The sequence below is a fragment of the Hylobates moloch genome, unplaced genomic scaffold (genome assembly GCF_009828535.3).
Source record: "Hylobates moloch isolate HMO894 unplaced genomic scaffold, HMol_V3 SCAFFOLD_6, whole genome shotgun sequence".
Classification (NCBI taxonomy): domain Eukaryota; kingdom Metazoa; phylum Chordata; class Mammalia; order Primates; family Hylobatidae; genus Hylobates; species Hylobates moloch.
In genome coordinates, this window is record NW_026652281.1 from 68,532,039 (window position 1) to 68,551,090 (window position 19,052).

The 19,052-nt window shown below is 42.6% G+C and overlaps 2 protein-coding genes across 2 annotated transcripts in view; one reads left to right on the top strand and one right to left on the bottom strand.

Annotated features, from left to right (window-relative positions):
* The first annotated feature begins 804 nt into the window (after nt 1–804).
* The window catches only part of HOMER1 (homer scaffold protein 1), a 141,089-nt gene continuing 122,841 nt past the window's right edge, over nt 805–19,052 (top strand). Inside the window, exon 1 of the mRNA XM_032156975.2 lies at nt 805–2,561. Within this exon, the coding sequence (XP_032012866.1) occupies nt 2,557–2,561 (5 nt within the window). The 5' untranslated portion in view covers nt 805–2,556. The remainder of the gene's footprint in view (nt 2,562–19,052) is intronic.
* LOC116471068 (large ribosomal subunit protein eL29-like) lies at nt 4,452–5,006 on the bottom strand. Its single transcript, XM_058440768.1, has one exon. It carries the CDS (start codon nt 4,889–4,891, stop codon nt 4,493–4,495), a length of 399 nt encoding a protein of 132 aa, XP_058296751.1. The 5' UTR covers nt 4,892–5,006; the 3' UTR covers nt 4,452–4,492.

Sequence of the window (19,052 nt, forward strand, 5' to 3'; positions counted from 1 at the left end):
CACAGACTGAAACCCATACATTTTTTTCTCTTTCTTGTTTTATTGGCTGGAGCCAAGTGTCATGGAACTCATATTCTGGATGAAGAGGAACTGAGAGGACACACTGGCATTTGCTATACATGTGACGATAATTATCTAAGTGAACAAAGATTGGCTTATTTTCCTATGTCAAAACTGCTATTTTGCAAATAAAATTACTATTCTTTATAACATTATTTGGTTTGCTTATTGCTCTGCTCTTTATTCTTTCGTGTTTCAGGTAACCACTAAAAAAAAGTTTAAAAGTCGACTATGCCCGGAATGGCACTCAATAATTGAAAATTTAGGTGATTTTTTCCGAAGACCTGTTGGAAGTACATCTACCAGTAGTGTGATCAGGCTCTCCCTCCCACATTTCCCTGCTAGTCAGGACAAGAGAAGCCCGGGGGTGCTGCTGCACCACCCTGAAGCTCCGGGTGGGAGTGGGAGATAGGCTATTACCCGCTTGACACTGCACTTTTGCTACGAATGATTCACTCTGGTTTGGCACATTTGTTGCAAGGAAATCTCCTCCTCCCGCCGCTTCCTTGTTCGAGCTCCTCTCGGGCTGTCTCCTGTGCTTTGGCCTTTAAGAAGAAGTGAGAGCAGGTGGGCACACAGGAGCTCGCCGAGTCCTCCTCCCCCTGCTCCTTCCCTAATTTAGCAGTACTTCCGGCCGCGTGACATCATCCCCCGCACCTCGGTGACGTGAGCGGCGGGTGACGTGTGTGCGGAGAGGAGCGCGCTGACGTTGCTATTTAAAGGTCCTCCTGCGAGGAGGATGGAGACACAGCGCGAGCACCTGGTGTGGGGTGCGGAGGAGGTTGTGGCGGCCGGCAGCGGGGCCAAGAGCCAGAGGAGGAGCAGAGCGCACGGCCCGACAGCCGCTGGCCTCTAGGGAAGGGGGGAAAAGAAGGACGAACGGACTGAGGGCCTGCCGCCGGCCAAGCTCTCCACGAGGGCCGCTCGGCCCCCCACCACCAGCCTCTCCGCCGCCTCGCGGCTGCTGCTTTCTCCTGCGGCCCGCTGCTTGCAAGGCCTGTCGGGCTCCCAGGACCACTCCGCGCCCCAGCCCGCGGCTCCGCGGCGGCCACCGCCTCCCGCCCCCTCCCGCGAGCAGGGGGAGGGACCGCCCTCGCCCCCGTTCTCTCCGCCCCCTTCCCGCCCCCTGCAGCCCACTCTGCCGCCGCGCTCGCCTCACGCCGGCGGCGCTGACCGGGAAAGCAGCACCCTCTGCTCTGCCAGCCGGCTGGTGGAGGCGGAGGCAGCGGCAGGCTTCAGGCCGCCGGGGCTGGCGCTGTTCTGCCCGGCGGGAGCCGGAGGCCGGCGGAGGCGGGCGCTGATGGAAGTGTGAAGAGGCGGCGGCGGGGCCCGGGGAATGTGAGGCGGCGCGTGGCTGCGGCGCGGAGCGTGAGAGACGAGGAGCAGGGGTGGGGGCGCTGGAGCGGCGGCTGCGCTTCGGCTTCGAGCCCAGTTCTCCTGGCCCCAACGCGGGCTTAGCTTCCCGCCTTGGCTCGGGCAGGCGCCCGTCGACCCTTCGGACCCTTTCGCCCGCCCTGGAGCTGGGGGCAGGGTGCCAGTGGAAGCGTGGGGCTTGGCTCTGTGATTCATTCATTCTCCGCCGACGGGAGCCTCAGACCCGCTGTGTTCTGAAGAGAGGAGGGAAGAGGGGGCAGCCGCGAATGAAGGGCCGAGCACCAGCCGGGCTCCATTGTGCTCGGCGGCGGGGGGCGGGAAGGGGCTGAGGGAGGTGGGATCGGGCCCCCTCCTCCAGCTCCCCGGCGTGCGCTGCGCCTCCAGCCTGCTGCCAGCCTGGAAATGGCTCCGTTTATTCTCCTCGGGAGAATGAATCGATCCTGCCTAGCCTTCTCTTCCTCCTCCCCACCTCTTCTCTGCTCCGAGTCTTAGGAGGAGAAACATTTAAAAAGACAGATTCCAATGTGGAGTGCCGTGCAGGTTGCGAGCTGCCGGGTTTGCACTTCGAGGAGATTTTTCTGTGTAGTTTTTTTCCTAATGTGAGCGCAGGGAAGCCGTGGCATTACTGCTTTTGGGATTTTTATTCACGTGCACGTCGCGTTTGGTTGCTCGCTCCACCCCCGGGGACCTGGTGTGGTGGAGAAATTTGAATCCGCAGCCTTAGCTCCGAAAAGGCCGAGTTACCTGGCTCTCCCTGAGTGTCGAGGAGGACATGAGTGAAATGACCAGCGAACTCATTTTTTATAGGACTCGGTGAAGCCGAATTCTGCATTTCCTTGTAGACTCATTTTGTGGAATAGAGTTGATCGCTGTTTCCTCCGCAAAGCATAAAACTCGAATAAGCAAATGCCGCCTCTGTTTGAACGTTTTGGTATTTACAAGAGAGAAATCATTTTACCTAAGAGAACTAATTGAATTGGCAGCATCCTTGAAATACCTCCGGACAAGGATCTGGGGGTGGGGGTGGAAAAGCAACTGCGAAATAGCAGACGGAGAAATTCCTTTGGAAGTTATTCCGTAGCATAAGAGCTGAAACTTCAGAGCAAGTTTTCATTGGGCAAAATGGGGTAAGGATTTTTGTGCTTAACACAGCTTCGAATCTGTTTATGTATGTGTATTATTGAGCGGTGGTGGTGATGGTGTTTTGTGTTTTCAAACAAACTTGCCACCTTGCTAAGCTGGTCATACTTTAAAGAAATAGGCATGCTAACCTTTTAGGTTATTTTTGCATTTTTGTAGAGCGGTACCAGAGGTCATAATGAAAAAACACTTATATCGTTTGTAACTTGAATATGGATTTGTGAGTAATATTTACAAAGACAACGCATTCTACACTTTACTGGTTAGACTGCTGCATCAGTTTGTAATGAAAATCACATTATCTTAGCTTTTGCTGACGGTTATCTTTCAAAGAGAAGATACTGCAGTCTCTCAGTACTTTTAGATAATCAGTTGCACAAAGGAACGATTGTAATGAGTGGTTAGACAGCAGTCCTTGAAAGTGATCCAGAGTAAATTGTTGCCCTCACCGTGCCCTCTGTTTTGTCCTTGAATATTCAGAGCTAAAATGTATAGAATTGATTTACTGGGGCGTTAAAACGAAAATCTGAAATTCAGTCTTACTGATGCGGTCACCACGGTACGAGTGCATTCCGTAGGAAAGAGCTTTTTGTTTAAGGAACTTGTTCACTCCTTTTGTTTTTCGCTTTTAAGCTCAGACCTTCAGTTTGTGTTAACAGTATCAGATCTACACCTTCCTTCGGACCCAGAGCCAACTGAGAGTGCATTTTCCAGTCTTTTATTAACTCTTCACACTGTGGGTTGATGAAATGCTAGTGACACTTCCTAATTTAAGCTGGAAACCCATAATATGTTAATGGAGCAATCTAATTTCATTGACAGGTTATCATTGCTTTTTGGCAGAAGAACTTCCAGAATTTTCTCTCTTTTTGTGTGTGTGTGATTGAACAAACACATCTAAAGTGTAGCTGAGGGACATGTTTTAAAGAATGGACTCTGAAATTCATTGTGATGGTTTAGGGGTGTACACATGCTTGAAACTTTCTGAGGAAAGTTCTTGAATAGTACCTTCTTTTTGGAGTTAGAATTTGAAGTTTAATATGCATAACTGAAAATTTAGAACATGTAGGAAACTTTCCTCAGAAATTAATGACAAAGTGATAATGGTTTTAAAAACTTGAATGACAAGTGATGAGAATATATATAACTTGCATGATTTCGGGGTACCGCTAAGAGTAATTAAAATACCTCATTCTATTTTTAGCGCTGCTATCAGTAGCTTAGTGATCTGAGGCAAATTACTTAATGTCTGTGGACTCTATTTATCTGTAAAATGAAGGAGTTAGAGATGACTTAAAGATTTCTCCAAACTGTAAAAAACGAATTATTTTCTTTTTATTCTCCTCCTCATTTTAATGATCACTAGTTGGTTTCTGGAAGTCGATCTTTCTGATAGAGACCTTTTTCACTCCAAGCAGTTTAAGCACCTAACGCTGAAAAATAATGCCATTTGAAAAATGTTTTGGATGAATTGCACCAATTTTAAATGAGAAAAATACTGAAAAATATTACTGTTCATAACCTTAGAAATATGGCTTCCCTTGAGCATCTGCAGCTCTGTTTAAAACATGTTGGAGGAAAAAAAAATCAAGCAGCAGTTTTTCATGTTGATGGCTGCATTTTGTCTAGACGGTGGAGTAGTAGCATCGTGGAAGAAAATCAGTTTTCCACAACCTTTAAGCTGCATGAATGCCTGTCATTTTACCAAGGGAAGGTTAGGATGAATTTTTTTTTCCTGCCTCAGGTTTATTTGTACAAATAGCACAGGAGGACCCCAGCCCCATGCAGATGGCAGCCTGGCGGGGGGTCGCACCAGTCCTGTCCTCACGTTGGCAGACAGAGATATCTGCTCTGAAGCCTTTGTAGGGGCCTGGGCACCTTTGGGAGCCTGAGCTGGAACTGAAGCTGGAGCTGCAGCCTAGGCCTTGGTTTGATCCTTGTCCTTGGCCTTTGGCCAGCACAGACTGAGCCCCTTGGCAATGCGGGCATGAGCATGCTTCCCAAGCTTGGGGTGGGCAATGTAGATAAGTTGATTGAGCTTGCGGCTGACACCCTTTGGGATCTTGGGCTTAACCTCGTTGGGCTTTAGGAGGGCCTTGATAGCCTTGGCACGTGCACTCATGGCCTTGGCACTGTTAGCCTGCGTCTTCTCTAGGCCCTTCTTGTTGTGTTTCTTGGCAAAGCGCATGTTCCTCAGGAACTTCTTGGGGTCCACCCCGTTGAGAGATTCGTATATTTGTGATTGGGGTTTGTTAATACCATTTCTGTGCCATTTTCGGGACTGGTTGTGTGTGGTGTGGCTCTTGGACTTGGCCATGTCTGCACCTTAAGGCGCGGCTTCCGAAGCGCCTAGAATCTGAAGAGACAGGATGAATTTAATCCTAAGGGGGCTATTGTTTAAAATGGGAAAGTGAGCACCACACATACCATGCATTTAGACACCTAGCATAATTAATTTGTTTATAAATGAATGTGTCTGCCCTTTAATTAATAAAGTCCTGTATATGGACTGAGGAGAAAAAGGAGCGAGCATTTTGTGGTGCTGTTTTTTTTTTTTTTGGAAAGCCTGTATTTGGGGCTATGACCCTTTCTCATTGATAGTGACTTGAGAGAGGAAGGGTAGATGGAAGTAGAAGAGAAGAGCATACGGCAAAGGCATTTGCTGACGTTTCCACACTTTATGCGTATTTATGCCTAATAAATGTTCGTGGAATTAGCATAGCTGCCTGGACCTATTTCAAACAAAAGGAAACAGGGCTTTAAATGGCTTTTAAAGTTTTACCTTGGCAATCCTTAATTACTTTACTGTAATAGATATCTAAAATTTAATACTGTGGGTAAAGTGTTTCACATGTTACAACTTTTTTTTTAAACTAATGTTAGGTTATAATAAGGATTTATCTTTGTCTTAATTGTAGATAATTATTGCAAGTCTATGGGCAGTCTAAGCAAAGGAATTATTTTTAATAAAATCAGTGATTGGGCCGAAAAAAATTATGGCTCCCCTAATAGTAGTTGATGAACTTTGTAGAAATGGAAAAGAACAGCTGAAACTTGACAGTTGGCAAAGTCTGTGAAAGTATCTTGGATGTTGCATGAACTGTTAATTGCAGTGAAGGCAACTAAAGTATGGGTTTGTAAAATAGATGTATCAGATCCCCTAAAAATTAAGGCATTCGTGTATATAAAATGAAGTCTCTGAAAAGTTTTGAAGCCTCAGTGAGGAGCCCCTGTTAGGTATGACCCCCACCCCCTACCTCCAAATAGTATCTCATAATGACAGCAGTGAGTCAGTAGCTATTTCAGAACTATTAGAGTAGGCAACAGAAATCAAGTAACTTCAACCAGTTATTTCATGAAACCCTTTGTTTTTACTTAGCTCATATTGGCAACCTAGCGCCATCAGCAATGGTAAAGAATTCTTTCCTTCCCTTCCCTTATTAAGAGCTCCTTATATATAAAATGGGGCTCTCCCTGCTAATGGAATCTGTTAATGCTGTTTCTGATTTATCTCACCTACCTATGGGAACTTCTGGAGTCCTTCTTCGCTCTCTTTCCCCAAATAACTTCCAGAAGCATGGAAATGAGTGCTGCTACATTGCAGCCCAAACTGAGTCTCTTTGCTGAAAGACGGGAAGCTGACACCTCCTTCTGCCTCAAACTGCAGGGTTCTGCTCTCTAGGGGTTGTAGCAAAAATGTGAAAATCTTGATCCAGCACTATAAATGGGTTTTATTGCAAAGATAACCACCCTATCATATCTGACAATAGACAAGTTAGATGCAAGTCCTTAATTCTTCATTTGTTCGTTTTACCGACTTTGAACCTGTTATAGTGTGTGTACTTAGCTCAGTGCTGCTGATAGAAAGGCTAGTACAATGTACTCCTTCCCTTAGTGAGTTTATACTTTAGAAGTTGGGCAGACAGTCAAGCCTAAAATTAAAATGTGCAATGAAATTTTGTAGGAGCTATAATGTAGGGCATTATGGAGACACAAAGTGTGTGTTTGGGGGGGCATTAGCTGCCGAGGGAAGGATAAAAAGGCTTTGTAGAGGAGGTGATAGGTGTTAAACACTGAAAGATGAGTACAAGTGAGCCTCTTAGACAAATAAGAGGGCATTCAAGGCAGAGGGAACAGCGATTGACACCCCTAAAACGAGGAACTGCAAAGGAGTTTGGCATAACAACCTTGTTTGCTTGAGCTAGCTCCCTTTGGTGTAGCAAGAGATAGGTCTAGAGCCTTATTATGCAGGGACTGGGTTAGAGAGCCATGTAGATCAAATGAAAGATTGGATTATCCTGTAGTCTAGTGTGTTTAGAGGTTTTTTTGGCTATGACCCATTGGAAAGATAAGCATCTTTACCTTGCAACCCAATATGCTTGTATATAAATGATAAAATGTCACTACATAATACGCTTGCTTTGTATGGTACACTCTGGTAGTTTCTATTCTGTTCCATTCTATTTTATTTTTAAGATAGACTGATGATGGTGACCCACTCAATTTATTTAATGACGCTGTGTTAGCAACTGGTAATTTGAAAAGCACTTCTCTTCTGTGAAGATTACTAAAGGGTTTTAAGCAGAGTAAGAATATGATCAGGGAAGTAGAATAAGAAAGCAGTTTTAAAAATCATTTACAGTTTGGTTTTGTGTCTTGCATCCTGTGGAAACACCAAGCTAGAACAACGAACTCTGGCTGGGTAGAGGAAATGGACAGTTGGGCAGGCCCTGGAAAGTTCGAAGTGGGGAGGGGAGGGATGGTGACTGAGAGATGTGTAGTTGGCTGAACGGAGCTTTTTCAGAATTAGGACATTTCATGTGGGGAGGTAAGAATGTAGCAAAGAGCATGGTATGTTCTTAGCAGAGTCACTAACTATGGGTCATAAAATAGTGAATCTGGGAGTTAAGGTGTTGACAGAAGAAACTGTCCTTATTCATAGTTTATAGTTTTGAGTGATTAAACATCTTAGAAGAAAAGGTGGTTATATCCCAAAAGGTCTAACCTCTCTACTGCCATGTGATTTTTTTTTTTCAGTCTTTAGTGTTTAGTTGAAGTATTTATTTTTAGTTACTGGATTGTTATTTCGGATTAATATGACGAACTGGACAGAAGAGTAGGGGAAATGAGTGCTGAGTGCTTAATGTTTTCTAATTTTTTTCTGATGTAGTTTTTAAATGACTATAAAAACATTTTACATAGATTTCTATCTCAGGACATATCTTGTGGAATGAAATGTGCAGTTTTCTTGTGTTGCCTATTTGTAATGCCTTATGACCCGTGGCTAATATTTCTGTTTGTTTTTGAAAAGTTGAGTGATTTTGAGGCATTGCAAAGTTTCAGGTCTGTTAAATATCTTCATTTCAAAAGAATCTACATGTGATAAGGAATATTTATGTAGATTTTAGCCCATCTACAAGAATTGAGATAAAATTTTCACATCTATCTTACTGAATGAGTATTGCAAGAGTAGGTAAAACTGTTTTTTTGTTTTGTTTTTTGTTTTTTTTTTTTGAGATAGAGCCTCACTCTGTCACCCAGGCTGGAGTGCAGTGGCGCGATCTTGGCTCAATGCAACCTCCGCCTCCTAGGTTCCAGTGTTTCTCCTGCGTCAGCCTCCCAGGTAGCTGGGACTACTGGCACGTGCCACCACGCTTGGCTAATTTTTGCATTTTTTAGTAGAGACGGGGTTTCACCATATTGGCCAGGCTGGTCTCGAACTCCTGACCTCGTGATCCGCCTGCCTCGGCCTCCCAAAGTGCTGGGATTACAGGCATGAGCCACCGCGCCCAGCCAAGAGTAGGTAAAACTTTTTAAAAGCTAATCATTCAATGGTCTTCAGTATGTGAATAAAATCATATATATATATATATATAGTTTGTTTGTTTTGTTTTTGAGACAGTGCAGTGGCCCATGCTGGAGTGCAGTGGTGCCATCATGGCTCACTGCAGCCTTGACCTCTCAGGCTCAAGCAGTTCTCCTACTTTAGCCTCTTGAGTAGCTGGGACTATAGGCTCACACCACCATGGCAGGCTAATTTTTGTACTTTTTGTGGGCATGGGGTTTCATCATGTTGCCCAGGCTTGTCTTGAACTCCTGGACTCAAGTGATCCGTCTGCCTTGCTGTGAGCCATCACGCCTGGCCAAAATCATGTATTTTAATCTTAATTTTTACAGCACACCTCTCCATAGTCTATAAAATTAGGACATCCATAATGACTCTCTGTTAAGAGAGTCAACTTTATTGATGAACTTATGTTCTTAATTTTAGCATTTCATACCTTTTGATACTCCTTTTTCCATCTGTGCTGAGTGTAACACATTTGTCATTCCTGTGCTCCTTCATGAAATGTCTGAGAAAGGAAAAAAAGGTGAAACTGGTACGAATCAATGCTGCTTGTTTTAAGCAGTATTTTTGAGGGAAATGATCAACACATATAATCTTTTTTGCTTTGCCTTTTTCTTCTACTTGCATCTTTTTAAAATCTTGTTTTTAAGTTTTTATCGCTTGAACCCGTGAGGCGGAGGTTGCAGTGAGCCGAGATCGCCCCATTGCACTTGAGCCTGGGCAACCAGAGCGAAACTCCATCTCAAAATAAATAAATAAATAAATAAAATAAATAAAAATTTTAAAAAATTTGTTCACTTCTCTGGTAAGTACAATTTAGAATTAATTTTTTTTGTCTGCTAAACATTTCAGATAATATAATTAATTTTATAGGGTCATCTTCTTTACTATTCTTTCAGTGAGGTTTTGTCTGCCCAGTAATGGATTGTGAAGCCAGTATGGCTCTTGCATAGCTAAAATAATTTTATATATAGAGCTAACATTTTACTTAGTTAATAACTGAATTTTATTTAACCTTATTTATGTTTTTTTCTATTAAGGTAGACTACTAAAGGAAGGCAAAAAGTCATTGTTTTCTGTCTTGTATCAGAAAATAAAATTGTTTATAAAACCCCCCAAAACCAGTAATCTAATCAACGTTTTATCTTCATAGTACACTTACCTTTGCATTTTCTCTACCTTTTAAAAAATCACCTTTATCTCTTAACACCTAATATTAATATTAGCTTAAAAAATTAGCTTGGCTTTGCGAACATCTTATTTTAATGTTCTTCCATAAAACAAGAAGAGTTTCAATGTTATCTTTTGAGAAGTGTGGGCACCAAGTCCTCAAGGCACAAAAGTTGTAAGAATTGAGGGCTTTTTGTAAAATTACCAAGCAAGAGTTAGGTAGAAATTAAACACAAACAAAAAACTGTGCTTAGGGAACACAGATACTAAAGCAATTTCATTACTTTATAAGATCATTGAAAGTCATGTTTATTATGTCATGTCTATTGGCATGTCTGGATCCATGTGGTCACATGCCTCAGAGTCCAGAGGCCTGTAGAGGAGAATGTCCTTGATTCCCCCCTCTTCCATAGAATGGTTTGTTCCTAATTTGTCATTGTCTAGTTGGGGAGTCTTTTTTGAGACAGAGTCTTGCTGTGTCACCCAGGCTGGAGTGAAGTGGCGCCATCTCAGCTCACTGCAACCTCCATGTCCCAGGCTCAGATGATTCTCCTGCCTCAGCCTCCCGAGTAGTTGGGACTACAGGTGCACCACCACACCTGGCTAATTTTTGTATTTTTGGTAGAGGTGGGGTTTCATCATGCTGGTCCTGACCTCAAGTGATCCACCCACCCCGGCCTTTCAAAGTGCTGGGATTATGGGCATGAGCTACTGTGCCCAGCCTAGTTGGGGAGTCTTAATAGAAGTCTTCTGAGAGACATAGCTCTGATACATATCTCTTTGGGTATTATACACTGTGCTTCCTAACCCACAAGTTCATAGTGCAGTACACATGTGCAATATTAGTTGAAAGGATTTGGGGGAATTAGTGCTCATATACAGAAAATCCTGATTTCTAGCAATTGGGCCGATAGTTGGATATACCAATTATTTTTCTGATAATTTCTCTAGGTAAATTTTTGGCTTCTTTTATATTTACGTGTATCTCAAGTAGTTATTGTCTTTCTTCTGTTTAAGTATTTATAAGAGTTGTTCTGAACAAGACTTTCTTTGTGTGAGTTGGAATTTTCTGCCCAGTTACTTTCTAGCTTCCCTCATTAGGCTCTTAATAATGATCTTTAGGACATGACTATCAAAGACCTCAAAATACTCATATTAGGAATTTCTATCAGTCAGTCTTCCTGGAAGATAAGTCTGTACATTCCTAAATGTATATGGGACAATTATTTTGAACGTATTATAATATTTAAGTTGCTTAGCCTATCCCTTTACCTTTCTGTGCCTTTTTTTTTTTTTTTTTTTTTGCTTATTCTTTTGTAAAACAGTGCTGTTTTCTTTCTTACTCTGTTATGAATCACTGTCTCATGGCTTTTAACATTAAAATTTGTGTGCTTTGCTTAATCACTCTGCCAGCTCCTAGGATGTTTACAGATTGAGGATTCCTCCTACTCTTGTTTACTCAGTATTGCCAGGGATCTGTATACATTAAGCTCAGTAGGACTACTCCCAAGTCACTCTTAAACTCATCTTTCTTGAGATTCCGTTGATTAAAAAAAAAAGAAAATTCTAGATCTTGCAGGCTGCTGTTTTCCTTACCCAAGTGATAATCTGTAAGATTTTAGTTGTGTATTTCATTGTTGCTTTCATTTAGTATTTTACTATTGTTAAATTGATATTTATTGCTATACGTATGTTAGTATAGTGGAAATAGACATTAATGATGACATTGCTGTTTAATTGTATTTTGCAACATTTTAGTACAGATGCCCTTGAACAACACAGGTCTGAACTGTGTGGGTTCACTTATATGCAGAGTTTCTTCCACTGCTGTCACCCCTGAGACAGCAAGACCAACCCTTCCTCTTCTTCCTCCTCAGCCTGCTCAATGTGAATATGAGGAAGATAAGAATATTTATGATGATCCACTTCCACTTAATGGATAGTAAATACATTTTCTCTTACTTATGATTTTCTTTTTTCTTTCTTTTTTTTTGGAGGCAGAGTCTTGCTCTATCCCACCCAGCTAATTTTTGTGTTTTTAGTAGAGACAGGGTTTCGCCATGTTGGCCAGGCTGGTCTTGAACTCCTGACCTTGGGTGAACCGCCTGCCTCAGCCTCCCAAAGTGCTGAGATTACAGGCGTGAGCCATGGCACCCGGCCTCTTTATTTTTTTCTTTGTGACAGAGTCTCACTCTGTCACCCAGGCTGGAGTGCAGTGGCACGATCTTGGCTCACTGCAACCTCGCCTCCTGGGTTCAAGTGATTCTCTTGCCTCAGCCTCCTGAGTAGCTGGGATTACAGGCGCATGCTGCCAAGCCTGGCTAATTTTTGTATTTTTAGTAGAGACGGGATTTCATGTTGACCAGGCTGGTCTTGAACTCCTGATCTCAAGTGATCTGCCTGCCTCAGCCTCCCAAAGTGTAGGGATTACAGGCATGAGCCACCATGCCTGGCCTGCTTTTCTTAATAACATGTTTTTTTTCCCTACTTTACTTAATTGTATGAATACAGTATATAATACATATATAAAATGTGTTAATTGAGTACGTTATCAATAAGGTTTCCAGTCAACAATAGGTTATGAGTAAAGTTTTTGAGGAGTTAAAAGTTACATGCAGGCTGGGCATGGTGGCTCACGCCCGTAATCCCAGCACTTTGGGAGGCCGAGGCGGGTGGATCACGAGGTCAGGAGATCAAGACCGTCCTGGCTAACACGGTGAAATCCTGTCTCTACTAAAAATACAAAAAATTAGCAGGGCATGGTGGCGGGTGCCTGTAGTCCAAGCTACTCGGGAGGCTGAGGCAGAAGAATGGCGTGAACCTGGGAGGCGGAGCTTGCAGTGAGCCAAGATTGCACAACTGCACTCCAGCCTGGGTGACAGAGCGAGACTCTGTCTCACCAAAAAAAAAAAAAAAAAAAAAAGTTACATGCAGATTTTTTACTGAGCGTGGGTCAGTGCCCTTAACTCACAAATTGTTCAAGGGTTAACTGTATATTCTGAGTAATCAGTGTAAAATCTAGGTTGTTACATTATAGGCTATTCATGTGGTAGAAGCTATCCCAAAGAATGTTTTCAAAGATGGTACAGTGGTCAATTAGAAATCAGGATACGAAATTATATGTTCTGTATGACCTCAAGTATGTAAAATTCTGTATCTGCATAAAAATGTTTGAAAGAGACTCATTAAAGTGGTACCATGTTTATTTCTGGGAGGTAAGATTGTAAAATTTTTTTTTTTTTTTTTGAGAAGGAGTCTCGCTCTTTCACCCAGGCTGGAGTGCAGTGGCGCGATCTTGGCTCACTGCAGGCTCCGTCCCCCGGGGTTCACGCCATTCTCCTGCCTCAGCCTCTCCGAGTAGCTGGGACTACAGGCGCCTGCCACCACGCCCGACTAATTTTTTTTGTATTTTTAGTAGAGATGGGGTTTCACCGTGGTCTCGATCTCCTGACCTCGTGATCCGCCCGCCTCGGCCTCCCACAGTGCTGGGATTACAAGCGTGAGCCACCGCGCCCGGCCTAAAATTTTGTTTTTTAGTCTTTCTGAATCTTGTAGTTTCTCTGTAAGGAACATATTACGTTTTAGAACTTCTCTTGGGTTTTAAGGGTGAGGGTATTAAAAAGAGAACTTCTCTTGGGTTTTAAGGGTGAGGGTTTAAAAAAAAAATGTTGATTACGGTAAAATGTTATCAGGACCGGCTGGGCGCGGTGGCTCACATCTGTAATCCCAGCACTTTGGGAGGCCAAGGCAGGTGGATCACCAGGTCAGGAGATCGAGACCATCCTGGCCAACATAGTGAAACTCCATCTCTACTAAAAATACAAAAATTAGCTGGGCGTGGCGGTGCGCACTTGTAATCTCAGCTACTTGGGAGGCTGAGGCAAGAGAATTGCATGAACCCAGGAGGCGGAGGTTGCAGTGAGCCAAGATTGCGCCACTGAACTCCAGCCTGTTGACAGAGTGAGACTCTGTCTCAAAAAAAAAAAAATTATCAGGACCAGTTACTGTTCTTACATCTAGATGCTTATATATATTTGTATCAATTTTAGCTTTATCTCAAATTTTATCTTATTCTTTTTAAGATTGGCTAAAGAAGTAGTTACTCTAGTGCTAGCAAAACTTGTTTAAATGTAAGGAGTATTTCTCTTGTCAGTTATTAGAGTATTAGCACTAAACTGTACTTTTTATGGAGAAGGAGACGCAGCCCAAAGGGAAATTGTGACTATGGGAGGTAATATAGCTTTGACATGGCGGATCATGTGCTGGATTCCCCCAGCTCTTTGCGGCTCTTACCATTAGAGCAGGTGCTCCTCAATGAATGCTTACATAGATGCAGATTCATTTGGAGAAGGGTTCCTAACTCCTTATAGTAGTTTACAATGACTTAATTTTACTGCAAACTTAGTTTCTTATAGGTGAGTTCATTAAATGTATCTTGTTTTCCTTATAGATGGTATTGAAAAAAGCTGCGTTTTAATTTTAGTGTAAGTAAGTCTCGCACAATGCGTTATACAATTGTCCCTTGAACATGGTGGGGGTTAGAGGTACTAATTGCCCTACCAACTCACATTTAACTTTTGACTCTCCCAAAGCTTAATTACTAATAGCCTGCAGTTGACTGGAAGCCTTATCAATAACATAAACAGTTGATTAACACATGTTTTGTATGTTACATGTTTTATATGCTGTATTCGTACAATAAAGTAAGCTAAAGAAAAGAAAGTGTTATTAAGAAAATCATAAGGAGCCAGGTGTAGTGGCTCACGCCTGTAATCCCAGCACTTTGGGAGGCCCAGGCAGGCAGATGGCTTGAGCTTACAAGTTCGGGACCAGCCTGGGCAACATGGTGAAAACCAGTCTTTACAAAAAATACAAACATTAGCCCGGCTTGGTGGTACACATCTGTTGTCCCAGCTACCGGGGAGGCCAAGGTGGGAGGATGGCTTGAGCCTGGGAGGCAGAGGTTGCGGTGAGCTGAGATCCTGCCACCGCACTGCAGCCTGGGTAATAGAGCCAGACCTTGTGTCTGTCTGTCTGTCTGTCTGTGTCTCTCTCTTTTCTCTCTCTCTCTCTCTCACACACACACACACAAATGGCTGGGTGCAGTGGCTCACGCCTATAATCCCAGCACTTTGGGAGGCTGAGGCGGGCAGATCACTTGAGGCCAGGAGTTTGAGACCAGCCTGGCCAACATGGCAAAACCGCATCTCTACTAAAAGTGCAAAAATTAGCTGGGTGTGGTAGCGCACACCTGTAGTCCCAGCTACTCAGGAAGTTGAGACATAAGAATCGCTTGATGCTGGGAGACAGGTTGCAGTGAGCTGAGATCATACCATTACACTCCAGCCTGGGTGACAGAGAAACTCTGTCTCAAAAAAAAAAAGAAAATATATTTATTGTTTATTACATGGAAGTGAATCATCTTAAAGGTCTTCATCTTCATTGTCTTCACATTGAGTAGGCTGAGGGAAGAGGAGGGATTGGTTTTGCCGTCTGTGGTGGCAGAAGCATCTGCATTAAAAGCATGTTGAGACAAATATTCTTTCTCCTCAGTGATTTTCCTAATGGCATCTGGGAACTCATCTACTACCTTTTAGTGGGCAGAAGCTGTTTTCCTGTTATCTGGACATTTTTTAAGCCAAAGCTCTTCTGATATTATCAAACCATCCTTTCCTGGCATTAAATTCTCTAGCTTTAGATCCTTCATCTTCTTTTTGCTTTAAGTTATCATAAAACTGCTTTTTCTCGATTCATATTAAATAGCTATGGTTTTTTTTAATAGTAATCCTTCACCCACATAGAAGCCACATTTTCAATATGAGATAAAAAGGTATTTTGCAAAAAGTGCAAGGTTTTTGCACCTGCTAGTATAGCTACAGAGATGGTTTCACAAATTTTGTTTTCTTTTTTTTGCAATGGTCCTTACTCTGGGTTCATTTATCTTGAAATGGTAGGCAACCACAGCTGCAGACCTCAATCTGCAGCACATATCAGGCAGTTCAGCTTTTTCTTGTAATAGCATGACTTTGCTTCTTGGGAGCACTTCCAGCATCACTAGTGGCACTTCATATGGGTCTCGTGGTGTTATTCAAAGTTTATGGTATTGCCCTAAAAAGGATGAAAAATATGCAAGAACCGTGATTTTACTGTTGTGATACACAATTTACTGTGGCATTTTAAGCAGACAGAACACTTGAGCTCACTGCAACTTGAGCAACAGGAGTTAGCTACAAATTATTACAGTAGAACAGTATGTACTAGTTAATGTTACACTATGATGTAATACTGCATCTTTATGTGTATTTGCATTTTTCTAGTTGTGCCATGTATGGTCTATAAGTTTTTGCCTACGTTTTGATAAATTTTAATTCTTTGTAATAGATTGGCATATATTTTATGGTGGTAATTGAAAAAATAGACTAGAATCTACATATATTTTATACACTCATAATGCCTTTTTCTATTTTTTTCAATATTTCTAAGCTATGCAGTTAACCTGTAAGTTTTTTCAAATTACAGCAAATCTCCAAAAATTTTTCTAATACATTTATTGAAAAAAATCAATTGTAAAACATTATTGTAAGTATACTGGTGCAGTTCAAACCCATGTTTAAGGGTCAACTGTATTTTGAATACATTAAAGTACTTCTCATAAATGATTTATTACAGGTGTTTGGTATAGAGTTTTCAAAGTTGATATTAAAATGTAAATTCCATCAGTCAGCTTTGTTAACTACCTTTGTAGTTATCGGGCACATGAGCCTCTGGAATACTTATGCATCTATTTACATAATACATAGGCAGGCTCTAGTTTTCTAAAGAGTTCAGACCAGAAAAAGAAAGCTTGAGATGCTATCTTGAAATATTTTTCCTGGGGCTTAAAAGTGGAGACTTGGCTGGGGACGGTGGCTCACGCCTGTAATCCCAGCACTCTGGGAGGCCGAGGTGGGCAGATCACAAGGTCGGGAGATCAAGACCATCCTGGCTAACATGATGAAACCCCATCTCTACTAGCCACTCGGGAGGCTGAGGCAGGAGAAATGCTTGAACTTGGGAGGTGGAGGTTGCAATGAGCCGAGATCACGCCACTTGGCATTCCAGCCTGGTGACAGAGCGAGACTCTGTCTCAAAAAAAAAAAAAAAAAAAAAAAAAAAAGTGGAGACCTGCAAGTAGAAGGACCAATTGTAGCATATTGTACAATTTCTGAATCATCTCGAGGTGGTTGTAAGTTACTTGATTTCCTCACTTGTAAGAGAAGGTTGGACCATATTGTATCCAGATTTAAAATTATTTTTTGGAATTATTTTTCCCAGAGCTTTCAAACTCTTATGCTGCCATTGGCTGAGCAGAAAAATGTGTGATAGTATGAGGTAGAAGACAGTAGGGACTCGTGGGGACTGTAGGAAAGTGAAGAGAAGAGATCCTGCCTAAAAACATTCATATCCAGTGTATTCTTAAAACCCTCTGGCCAAAGAAAGACATCTGAAGCCTGATCCCTTATTCAGCAAACATTTTTTGAGTTCCTACTAGCAACTGTGATACTCTAATGTAGGTCAGATACAGTCAGTTTGGAAATGCTTTAACTCTTTTTTTTTTTTTTTTTTTTTTGAGACAGAGTTTCACTCTTGTTGCCCAGGCTGGAGTGCAATGGCATGATCTCAGCTCACTGCAACCTCCGCCTCCTGGGTTCAAGTGATTCTCCTGCCTCAGCCTCCCGAGTAGCTGGGATTACAGGCATGCACCACCACACCTGGCTAATTTTGTGTTTTTAGTAGAGACGGGGTTTCTCCATGTTGGTCAGGCTGGTCTCGAACTCCAGGCCTCAGGTGATCCGCCCTTCTCAGCCTCCCAAAGTGCAAGGATTACAGGGGTGAGCCACTGCACCTGGCCTGGAAATGCTTTAACTCTTGACTGAAGAAGGAAGACCAGAGCATCAGAGTCTAGTATGACAGTGGCAGAAATGCTTATTAGATCAGTGGTTCTCAATTTTGAACCTGCATTAGAATCACTTCGAGACCTTGTTGAAACACAGATTGCTGGACTTCCTTTACCGCCAGAGTTTTTGATTCAGTGGTTCTAGGAATGGGGTCCATGAATTTGCTCTTCTAACAGATTCCCAGGGCATGCTGATGCTGCTGGTCCAGGGAGCTTCTTTGAGAGTGACTGCATTTGATAAATGAAGCTTACAAATCAAATGTGAGAAACTTTTGTCCATTCAAAAGCTTCAGTGACTCCTAGAGCATGCTTGCTTGCTTGCTGCCCCTTCCTTTTGAAGTTGCAAAAACTAGAAGTTTGAACTAAGGGGGGAAAACTTGATTAAGCTGCCTTTTTTGTTGTTGTTGTTTTTTCTTTTTTTCTTTTTTTTGGAGACAGAGCCTTACTCTGTCTCCTGGGCTGCAGTGCACGATCTTGGCTCACTGCAACCTCCGCCTCCCGGGTTCAGATGATTCTCCTGCCTCAGTCCCCTGAGTAGCTGGGATTACAGATGCCTACACCATGCCTGGCTAATTTTTGTATTTTTTTTTCTTTTTCTAGTAGAGACAGGGTTTTTTCATGTTGGCCAGGCTAGTCTTGAAATCCTGACCTCAGGTGATCCACCCGCTTCAGCCTCCCAAAGTGCTGGGATTACAAGCATGGGCACTGCACCCAGCCCTATCTATTTTTTATAAGGGAAAATATCCAAGACAACTTGAAACTGGTCTCTAATCTTTTTAAACCTGATTACTTTTAACAGTACTTACCAGTTATGCCCATTTCTTGGTCAGAGTTCTGCTTTTTGATATTTCTGAATGTATTGTTTTTTAAACTACCAGATACTGCTTTGACTTCTGAAGTTTCTGCTTTTAGAAGACATCTTACTTCTACGTTATTTATTCCATCTAGATATCCTCAAGTTTGTCCAGTGTTGTTGAAGCCTACATGTTTCTTTCTCTTTTTTTTTTTTTTGAGACAAAGTCTCACTCTTTTACCCAGGCTAGAATGCAGTGGTATGATCTCAGCTCACTGCAGCCTCCTGTGTTCAAGCAATTCTTCTGCCTCAGCTTCCCAAGTAGCTGGGACTACAGGTGCATGCCACCACAACTGGCTAATTTTTGTATTTTTTAGTAGAGATGGGGTTTCACCATGTTGGCCACACTGGTCTCGAACTCCTGGCCTCAAGTGATCCACCCACCTCGGCCTCCCAAAGAGCTGGAATTACAGGCATGAGCCACCGTGCCTGGCCTGAAATTTTTCTATTCGCTGAATTATCTTTCGTTTGTGTTCCTTTCTTGTTTGTTTAGTTTCTTATTTCATTTTGGAAACTATTCTGGAGTATCTGGTGAGCCTCAGCTGTGTATGATACTAAAAAGGTGATTAAAAGCTTTCTGTGAATCAGTGAGGCCTGTCACTGGTGGACTTCATCTTTGATATTTAGGTGGTGAACTGGCCAAAATTTTTTTGGCTGGTCCCCAAGTTTGG